Raw genomic sequence first — 11,527 nt, 5'->3', positions numbered from 1 at the left:
GCATCTCTCCCTATTCTATAGGGTAAATGTCTACTGTACCTTGTCCCTGTCTTAAAAAGAAAAAAAATAAAAAAAAATCATGGGGCGGTCTTGGGGGGCGTGGCTAGTATGGGGGGGGGGGGGGCTGAGATTGAGTGTGGAGAATTACGATAGCGGCCAGCTGCATTAGGAGATACCAATCTCCTGACTGGTCTCATCTCAGAGATGACATCTCTCCTCCCGGGCGACCGGACTACCTTGGCGGGACAATCGGACTCGGCTTCCCAGAATGCATCATCGTCAAGGTTGGTCCAGGAAGGAAGCTGATTAGACTTAAGCAGATAAGAGAGGAGGACCTTATCGCGCTCCCTTTAAGGTTCTGTGTCAGAGGAACATCCTGGTCCCGTGTCCCAGAGAGATCAAAGATGGGCAGCCCTCCACACGAAACACACTCAAGTTCCTCTTCCTTCAGATAACGCTGATCCATCACTGCAAACACATCTCATCAGATCAGTATCTCAGTACTGATGGCACTTAAACCAAAATCTATTTAACAGTATTTTCGAATTCCAGGAGCGGTTTTGCTGATGTGATGCAGGGTCTCTTGGGGGAGGGTTGGTGTGGAAGGGGGGGTCTCTTGTCTGTGGAGGGGGGGGTTGGTCTGGAAGGGGGGGTCTCTTGTCTGTGGAGGGGAGGGTTGGTCAGGAAGGGGGGGGGGGGGAGGGTTGGTGAGGAAGGGGGGGGTCTCTTGTCTGTGGAGGGGAGGGTTGTGTGGAAGGGGGGGTCTCTTGTCTGTGGAGGGGAGGGTTGGTGTGGGGAAGGGGGGGTCTCTTGTCTGTGGAGGGGAGGGTTGGTGTGGAAGGGGGGGTCTCTTGTCTGTGGAGGGGGGGGGTTGGTGAGGAAGGGGGGGTCTCTTGTCTGTGTAGGGGGGGGGTTGGTGGGGAAGGGGGGGGGGGGGGGGTTGGTGGGGAAGGGGGGGGTCTCTTGTCTGTGTAAGGGAGGGTTGGTTCGGGAAGGGGGGGGGGAGGGTTGGAGTGGAAGGGGGGGTCTCTTGTCTGTGTAGGGGGGGGTTGGTGAGGAAGGGGGGGGGGGAGGGTGTGTGAGGAAGGGGGGGTCTCTTGTCTGTGGAGGGGGGGGTTGGTGGGGAAGGGGGGGGGGGGAGGGTTGGTGAGGAAGGGGGGGTCTCTTGTCTGTGGAGGGGGGGGGTTGGTGAGGAAGGGGGGGGGGGAGGGTTGGTGGGGAAGGGGGGGTCTCTTGTCTGTGGAGGGGAGGGTTGGTGTGGAAGGGGGGGTCTCTTGTCTGTGGAGGGGAGGGTTGGTGGGAAGGGGGGGTCTCTTGTCTGTGGAGGGGAGGGTTGGTGGGAAGGGGGGGTCTCTTGTCTGTGGAGGGGAGGGTTGGTGAGGAAGGGGGGGTCTCTTGTCTGTGGAGGGGAGGGTTGGTGTGGAAGGGGGGGTCTCTTGTCTGTGGAGGGGAGGGTTGGTGGGAAGGGGGGGTCTCTTGTCTGTGGAGGGGAGGGTTGGTCTGGAAGGGGGGGTCTCTTGTTTGTGTAGGGGAGGGTTGGTCAGGAAGGGGGGGTCTCTTGTCTGTGGAGGGGAGGGTTGGTGGGGAAGGGGGGGTCTCTTGTCTGTGGAGGGGAGGGTTGGTCAGGAAGGGGGGGGTCTCTTGTTTGTGGAGGGGAGGGTTGGTGGGGAAGGGGGGGGGGGGGAGGGGGGGTCTCTTGTCTGTGGAGGGGAGGGTTGGTGTGGAAGGGGGGGTCTCTTGTCTGTGGAGGGGGGGGTTGGTCTGGAAGGGGGGGTCTCTTGTCTGTGGAGGGGGGGGGTTGGTCTGGAAGGGGGGGTCTCTTGTCTGTGGAGGGGAGGGTTGGTCAGGAAGGGGGGGTCTCTTGTCTGTGTAGGGGAGGGTTGGTCTGGAAGGGGGGGTCTCTTGTCTGTGGAGGGGGGGGTTGGTCTGGAAGGGGGGGTCTCTTGTCTGTGGAGGGGAGGGTTGGTGTGGAAGGGGGGGTCTCTTGTCTGTGGAGGGGAGGGTTGGTGGGAAGGGGGGGGTCTCTTGTCTGTGGAGGGGAGGGTTGGTCTGGAAGGGGGGGTCTCTTGTTTGTGTAGGGGAGGGTTGGTCAGGAAGGGGGGGGTCTCTTGTCTGTGGAGGGGAGGGTTGGTGGGAAGGGGGGGGTCTCTTGTCTGTGTAGGGGAGGGTTGGTGGGGAAGGGGGGGTCTCTTGTCTGTGGAGGGGGGGGTTGGTGGGGAAGGGGGGTCTCTTGTCTGTGGAGGGGAGGGTTGGTGGGGAAGGGGGGGTCTCTTGTCTGTGGAGGGGGGGGGTTGGTGAGGAAGGGGGGGTCTCTTGTCTGTGGAGGGGGGGGTTGGTGGGGAAGGGGGGTCTCTTGTCTGTGGAGGGGAGGGTTGGTGGGGAAGGGGGGGGGGGGGGGGTTGGTGGGGAAGGGGGGGTCTCTTGTCTGTGTAAGGGAGGGTTGGTTCGGGAAGGGGGGGGGGAGGGTTGGAGTGGAAGGGGGGGTCTCTTGTCTGTGTAGGGGGGGGTTGGTGAGGAAGGGGGGGGGGGGAGGGTTGGTGAGGAAGGGGGGGTCTCTTGTCTGTGGAGGGGGGGGTTGGTGGGGAAGGGGGGGGGGGAGGGTTGGTGAGGAAGGGGGGGTCTCTTGTCTGTGGAGGGGGGGGTTGGTGAGGAAGGGGGGGGGGGAGGGTTGGTGAGGAAGGGGGGGTCTCTTGTCTGTGGAGGGGGGGGTTGGTGGGGAAGGGGGGGTCTCTTGTCTGTGTAGGGGAGGGTTGGTGTGGAAGGGGGGGGGGGGAGGGTTGGTGGGAAGGGGGGGTCTCTTGTTTGTGGAGGGGAGGGTTGGTGTGGAAGGGGGGGGGGGGAGGGTTGGTGGGAAGGGGGGGTCTCTTGTCTGTGGAGGGGAGGGTTGGTGGGGAAGGGGGGGGGGGAGGGTTGGTGAGGAAGGGGGGGTCTCTTGTCTGTGGGGGGGAGGGTTGGTGGGGAAGGGGGGGGGGGAGGGTTGGTGGGGAAGGGGGGGTCTCTTGTCTGTGGAGGGGAGGGTTGGTGAGGAAGGGGCGTGGTCTCTTGTCTGTGTAGGGGGGGGTTGGTGGGGAAGGGGGGGTCTCTTGTTTGTGGAGGGGGGGGTTGGTGGGGAAGGGGGGGTCTCTTGTCTGTGGAGGGGAGGGTAGGTGGGGAAGGGGCGTGGTTAAGCCTAGGGGGTGGGGCTTCCGGAGGGATTGATCCCAGGAGAGGAGCAGCCGTCCCTCAACACCACCTGCCTGCTTGGTTGAGCTGAAAATCCTCACAGCTCAAAGAAACAGCAGCCCAAGTCTGGCTGGTCTGAAGGCTGACGTTCTGGGTTTGTGTGTGGGCGGAATCAGCGGAGGAGAGGAGAGGAGGAAAGGAGACGAGGGGAGGAGGAGAGGAGAGAGGAGAGGAAAAGGAGAGCAATCCACATACAGTGTTATCAAGTTCCCTACAGCTGTATTTAATTTTCGAAAAATTCACCAGATCATCAGGTTCCTCGGTGCGTCTAACAGTTACAGATGGGCCTGTCACTGGGTCCAAACGAGCAATAACCAACACACCAGCAGCTCCGAGGCGCTTCTGTCTGGGAGACTACAGAGAAGACACAGCGCAGCAAGGTTCATTAAAACCCAGAACGAGACGCCAATATGGATGACACATCTTAAGGACCTTGGAAGTGTATTGAGAGTGTGACAGGACGCCCAGGAGTGGACGTCAGTCGTGCCGCTTCCAAAACGCCCGATGCCTCCCCTCTCCCTCCCCCCCCTCTCTCCCTCCCTCCCTCCCTCTCCTCTCCACACAACCGACCCCCACCAACCAAAAAGTAAGTGGATTGACTTTTGGCTGAGGGTAGGTTTCCCCCTCATAATTGTTAATCATCATGAGTGCTCGGAGCCGCGGCCGACGTGGCGTGCGTGCGTCCATGAACGGGGGGGGTGGGCGGAGTCTGCTGGCGCCTCTCTCTCTCGCTCTCTCTCTCTCTTTCTCTTTCCCTCTCTCTCTCTCTCTCTCTCTCTCTCTTTCTCTCTTTCCCTCTCTCTCTCTCTCTCTCTCTCTCTCTCTCTTTCTCTCTTTCCCTCTCTCTCTCTCTCTCTCTCTCTTTCCCCTCTCTCTCTCTCTCTCTCTCTCTCTCTCTCCTCTTTGTGGGATTGGGTCCCGGAGCCCCAAGGACACGACGGAGGACGGGAGACTGGGACAAGGGAGAGGGTGGGACGGAGGGGAGGGGGGGGGGGGTGTAGAGAAAGTGGGTGGGGTAGATGGAAGAGGGGGAGGAGGGCGGGGTATATGCGTCATTCCCCTGGGGGCTGTGGCTCTCTAACAGGCTACATTAACCCCCCCCCCCCCCCCCCCCCTCCGCCTCGTTAACCCCCCCCCCCCCTCCCCCTCCCCCTCCCCCCTCCCCCCTCCCCCCTCCCCCTCCCCCTCCCCCACCAGCTCCAGACGAGAGTACAGCACTTAAGGTAATGTAAATAACCAGAGAGCTATTTTAAGACGCCATCTTTTCACTACGGCCATGACGGGGACAAAGACTCAAACGGAGCGATTGTAATCTCAGTCACGTTTTGGGCCATGTCCTGTCCCTGCCTCCATCTTGTGTCCCGCGGCGTCTCTCGAGCACGAGGCCCCTGGACGCCGTCGGCCCCCGCGACCGGACCCCTGGTCCCCCTGCCGTGACTACATCTGCACATATATACACACATCCTATACGCACGCGCACATATATACACACATCCTATACGCACGCGCACATATATATACACATCCTATACGCACACGCACATATATACACACATCCTATACGCACACGCACATATATACACACATCCTATACGCACACGCACATATATACACACATCCTATACGCACACGCACGTATATACACACATCCTATACGCACACGCACATATATACACACATCCTATACGCACACGCACATATATACACACATCCTATACGCACACGCACATATATACACACATCCTATACGCACATGCACATATATACACACATCCTATACGCACATGCACATATATACACACATCCTATACGCACACGCACATATATACACACATCCTATACGCACACGCACATATATACACACATCCTATACGCACACGCACATATATACACACATCCTATACGCACACGCACATATATACACACATCCTATATGCACACGCACATATATACACACATCCTATACGCACACGCACATATATACACACATCCTATACGCACACGCACATATATACACACATCCTATACACACACGCACATATATACACACATCCTATACGCACACGCACGTATATACACACATCCTATATGCACACGCACATATATACACACATCCTATACGCACACGCACATATATACACACATCCTATACACACACGCACATATATACACACATCCTATACACACACGCACATATATACACACATCCTATACGCACACGCACGTATATACACATCCTATACGCACACGCACATATATACACACATCCTATACGCACAGGCACATATATACACACATCCTATACGCACACGCACATATACACACATCCTATACACACACGCACATATATACACACATCCTATACGCACACGCACATATATACACACATCCTATACGCACACGCACATATATACACACATCCTATACGCACACGCACATATATACACACATCCTATATGCACACGCACATATATACACACATCCTATACGCACACGCACATATATACACACATCCTATACGCACACGCACATATATACACACATCCTATACACACACGCACATATATACACACATCCTATACGCACACGCACGTATATACACACATCCTATATGCACACGCACATATATACACACATCCTATACGCACACGCACATATATACACACATCCTATACACACACGCACATATATACACACATCCTATACACACACGCACATATATACACACATCCTATACGCACACGCACGTATATACACATCCTATACGCACACGCACATATATACACACATCCTATACGCACAGGCACATATATACACACATCCTATACGCACACGCACATATACACACATCCTATACACACACGCACATATATACACACATCCTATACGCACACGCACATATATACACACATCCTATACGCACACGCACATTATATATGCACATCCTTCCAATTCAATTACTTGTCAGGGCTACATGCAATTTGTACAATTCAAACACTGATTTGTTTACATTAAATATTAGAATTATTGCTTAGAAAGAAAGTATCACTTAATACAAATATTTGTTTAAAAGAATGACCAAGATGAAGGAAATGTGCTTGTTATTGTGCTCTCAGAATCAGTCCCTTTGATTAGTCCGACACCAAGAAAACAAAAAAACACAAACATTCAATCTTGTTAAATAATATAATTTATTAAATTGTATGTTTTTCTTTTAAGACATCAAAAATAAATAAAGATTTTGTCAGCCATCTCCCACCTAACTGATCAAATCAACTCTACCAGCGTCATTTGAATATACTGTATTTGCCCGTATGTATATAAATGTATACATTGTCACACACACACAAAAAACCTGTACATTGCTGATGACAACAAATAGATATATATATATATATTTCTAAATTGGAACCTGCCCTACTATTTTGCTGAAACATTTACTGTTAAACAAATCACAAACATTAACACCTGTCTGTACACGTCTTCAACATATGGGCGTTATTAGATAATTTATGGTGATTTTACATTCATATTCAAGTTTCTGTTTGGTCTGGCCTCCACCACAGTAACGCCTGCACGGTGATCACCGTGGATACACGTCATAACCATCACACCAGCTCCGTGATCACCGTGGATACACGTCACAACCATCACACCAGCTCCGTGATCACCGTGGATACACGTCACAACCATCACACCAGCTCCGTGATCACCGTGGATACACGTCACAACCATCACACCAGCTCCGTGATCACCGTGGATACACGTCACAACCATCACTCCGTGATCACCGTGGATACACATCACAACCATCACACCAGCTCCGTGATCACCGTGGATACACGTCACAACCATCACACCGTGATCACCGTGGATACACATCACAACCATCACACCAGCTCCGTGATCACCGTGGATACACATCACAACCATCACTCCGTGATCACCGTGGATACACATCATAACCATCACACCGGCTCCGTTAAGGCGATTACTAGATTCAATAGAAAGACGTTGCTGTCTGACTTGATTTACAATTGATTCTATTACATTAAAAAACTGGTAGCTTTAATATTACCTGACATTAAAATAATCCAGATTAGCTGTAGGTACAGGTGCTTTACAGTGCTTTAAGTGGACTACTGTTACTACTCGTATATTTTCTACTCGATATGACACATGGAAGCCTACAGGATGGACTGTTTTGGGGAGAGAGTTCATTCTAATGTCGATTGTGGAGCTTATATCATATACAGAACAGCACGTTGACAGTCAGAGAGAGTTTAACATGTGGATTGAACACAGAAAAGTGATATTGTCACTATTATCTATTTCGTTTCTTTTTTTCTTTCACAATACCGGTAGTGATCTTTTTTGGTAGATTTCAAATCTTTCCAAATTTAGCTCAGTACACTCTTTGTTCCTTTCGTATTTCAGTGACGCATCATTGAGGTTTTCGGGGGACTCAAATCTTCACCTCTTGGGACAAATCTTTGTCCCAACACCACACCGGTTCTGTGCCAGCGTTGTTATTGCTTTGTTCCAACTGTCAGCTCTCCTCCAATCACAGACCAGAGAGAGATAAGTTGTCGTGTGTTCACACCAATGGGCAGGTCCCGTCTCTCTTTCCAGTCGTGACATCAGCGGGACTCTCAAAGACACGGCACCCCTTCTCTTCTCTTCACCCACCTTCTAATCTCCATCCCTCCATCGCACTCGTTTGTGGATCTCCGTTCATCTCCAAATAATCACATTGATGTGAATAATAAGCAGGGGGGGAGGGGGGGAGGGGTCGATCTAATTGCATCTCAGTCATTACTCATATGGGTTCTAGTTTGAGTCTTTCATCTAGTTTGGGAAGATGGACTCGTCCTAGATGGACTTGTCCTAGTTGTTCTAGTTTGGGAAGATGGACTTGTCCTAGATGGACTTGTCCTAGTTGTTCTAGTTTGGGAAGATGGACTTGTCCTAGATGGACTTGTCCTAGTTGTTCTAGTTTGGGAAGATGGACTTGTCCTAGGCTAGCATCACCAGTGCTTGGGTGGGATTGGAAGTCGCTAGTAGTTACAGGATCGCTACAGTCATTATTCATGTTCGTGCTGGGGGGAGGAGTCGGGGCTGGACTCCTCCTCTTCCTCCAAGGCGGTGGGAAGCGTGTCCCGCCGGGCGAAGGCGGCGGCCAGCGTGACGCTGAGGCGGGGCTTGACGGACGCCAGCTCCGACAGGCCGATGTTGTTGACGCGGTCGACCAGCGTTGTCTTGTCCATGATCTCCGAGCTGTGCTTGGACACCACCGCGTCCAGGAAGTCGTACTTGTGCGACAGCTTGCCGCTCTCGAACAGGTACTTGGCCAGGTAGGAGAACGCCACGTTCCCCAGGAAGGAGGCCACCATGGAGACGGTCTTGAAGGGGAACTTCTGGACGACGACCTCCTCCACCTCCCCGGTCATGTGGTGGACGCGCTGCTCCACGGCCCAGCCGGGGTAGTAGATGAACGGGGGCAGCTGCAGGTAGGGCTCCCCTCCTCCGATACGCAGCACCATGCCGAACACGTAGGCCGCTACGGAGCCGTAGGTGTTGGTTCCCTTGACGAAGAGCACGCTGATCAGCTGGGGGAAGATGATGACGTACACCAGGTCGGAGCTCAGGTACCACAGGCCGTACACCGTCCCCGTCAGCAGCGCCATGGCGGTGGCCAGGGCGCCGAACACGAAGATGGTGATGCGCATCACCCACACGATCTCGCGGTCCGACGCCTGGGGGAGGGAAGCACGGGGGTACACGTGTATATAGGGGTTATAGATTATAGAGGTTATAGATTATAGAGGTTATAGATTTTAGGGGTTATAGATTATAGAGGTTATAGATTTTAGGGGTTATAGATTATAGGGGTTATAGATTATAGGGGTTATAGATTATAGGGGTTATAGATTATAGAGGTTATAGATTATATGGGTTATAGATTTTAGGGGTTATATATTATAGGGTGTTACAGATTTTAGGGGTTATAGATGTCTAGACACACGGATGGACACACACACACACACACATATGTACCGTTTCATGGAATGTTCATATTCAAAACAAATAACACCACTTTGGCCCATCTCAACACGTTAGCGGTGGTAGCTAGCTAGCTATGATCCCAAGGAAGGAGGCCGCCATGGAGACGGTCTTGTGGCGTTAGCTATCTAGCTAACGTTATAAATGACAAGAAGCTATTTCTTGAGAATCGCAGACAGAGCAGTCGAGATATGTAAATACCACCCACCGAACAACAAGGTCGCAAAGTGAATTTGGACATTTTGAAAATGTTTGCGACTTGGTAGCGTTTGACTATTGTTGCAGGTTGTTGTTGTTATTTAGTTTCTTTGCTGCTGATGTACCGGAGGTTTGCTTGGACCAAGTCGTTGCCATAGTGGCCGAAAAAACTGTATGTACGGTAGGGTTATAGATGTCTAGACACACAGATGAACATGCAGGAAAAACACACACACACACTGTAGTACACAGCAACTCGCTCACCGATTGGCGGAAGGCCAGCTTGTAGATGTTCCTGGCGAACATGGAGCTGGCCGACAGGATGGAGGAGTCGGCCGACGACATCACAGCGGCCGACACCGCCCCGAGACCGAAGAAGGAGACGAAGGGCGGGCACAAGTACTGAAGCACTATGGGTAATATCATGTCCGCCTGACGTCTGTCTTTGGGCGCCACGGGGCCATAGGTCGTCTGGTTCCAATCTAAAGAACGTAAGCAAACAAAAAACACACACACACACACATATCAGAGAAACTCTAGAACCACAAAAAAAAATGTGTCGCACCAGGAAGTAAATAGTATTAATTTAAATTTAAAAACGAGGGGGTATAACGATGCGGCTTTTCATTATCAAGGCGCTTTAACGTCATGTTTACACCGTCTTTAAGGACAGAGCGTGTCGTCCCGAGTCACAGTACATCTGTTTCGGGGTCCTCTCTAATTCCTCCCTCTGTGTGCGTCGGAAGTCGTGCTTTCGGTCTGTCGCTCGCAGACGCTTTGATGCTGCGGATGAGGGCGGATGAGGGCGGATGATCCCAGGGAGGGCTTCTAATTGCGTCCCCAGCCTCTCTCTGATGTAATATTTACACGCCCGCGCCGTTTAAACCGAGCGCCGACTCCATTATGGATGAGGGGGACCAGCTGCTCTTACTTTCAGATCTGAGGGGAACACTCTCCCCCCATGGGGTCGCATCCCCGCCCCCCTCCACCCCGCCTCTCCTGGACGACCGCTACTCAATACTGTGTGTGTGTGTGTGTGTGTGTGTGTGTGTGTGTGCCCTCACCTGTAGGGCTGGGTTTAAAAAAATCGATTCATCGATTCTGAATCAAATGATTCAGAATCGATTCATGAATCCCAAAATCGATCTTTTATTTAATGAATGAATGAATAAATGAAAGTATGAATAGTTCATTAATTCATTCAATGATTCATTCAATTATTTTTGGAAATCAGTATCGATACCCAGCCCTAGTATTGATGTGTTGCATAACTTGGCAGTCATGTAATTAAGGTTACAGCTAAAAAAAACAAACACTTTAGTAACACTTACTGAATCGATATTGAATCGAATCGAATCAAATCAAATTGAATCGTGATAATCGATTCTGAACCTTGTGAATCGGAATCGAAGCCCTACCCCAGCCCTCCTCACCTGTGGAGGCCCCTATGGCTCCTATGAGGACCGAGGGCACGGCCATGACCAGGCAGCCGAAGGCGGCCAGGAAGGAGAGAACCTGAGCGTAGGTGGCTGAGGAGGCTGAGAGAACCCGCTGGAAATACACCTGCCAGGGAATCCCCCCCAACATCTAGAACACAAACACGTCATTAACACACCTGAACACACCCCCAACACATCATAAATACACCTGCCAGGGAATCCCCCCCAACATCTAGAACAGGAACACGTCATTAACACACCTGAACACACCCCCAACACATCATAAATACACCTGCCAGGGAATCCCCCCCAACATCTAGAACAGGAACACGTCATTAACACACCTGAACACCCCCCCAACATCTAGAACAGGAAGAACATTATAAACACACCTGAACACCCCCTCAACATCTAGAACAGGAAGAACATTATAAACACACCTGAACACCCCCCCAACATCTAGAACAGGAAGAACATTATAAACACACCTGAACACCCCCTCAACATCTAGAACAGGAACACATCATTAACACACCTGAACACCCCCCCAACATCTAGAACACAAACACATTATAAATACACCTGAACCCTCCCACAACATGTGT

The 11,527-nt window shown here is 51.8% G+C and overlaps 1 protein-coding gene across 1 annotated transcript in view; it reads right to left on the bottom strand.

The window, feature by feature from the left end:
• Positions 1–8,306: 8,306 nt before the first annotated feature.
• Positions 8,307–11,527, bottom strand: part of slc5a7a (solute carrier family 5 member 7a) — a gene marked incomplete at both ends in the record, with an annotated part of 11,964 nt that continues 8,743 nt past the window's right edge. The window contains 3 exons of the mRNA XM_084453502.1: positions 8,307–8,978; positions 9,748–9,965; positions 10,917–11,070. Coding sequence (XP_084309628.1) covers positions 8,307–8,978; positions 9,748–9,965; positions 10,917–11,070 — 1,044 coding nt within the window. The remainder of the gene's footprint in view (positions 8,979–9,747; positions 9,966–10,916; positions 11,071–11,527) is intronic.

The sequence above is a fragment of the Borostomias antarcticus genome, assembly GCF_949987555.1.
Source record: "Borostomias antarcticus genome assembly, chromosome: 19".
Classification (NCBI taxonomy): domain Eukaryota; kingdom Metazoa; phylum Chordata; class Actinopteri; order Stomiiformes; family Stomiidae; genus Borostomias; species Borostomias antarcticus.
This window is presented reverse-complemented; position numbering and strand designations above follow the sequence as displayed.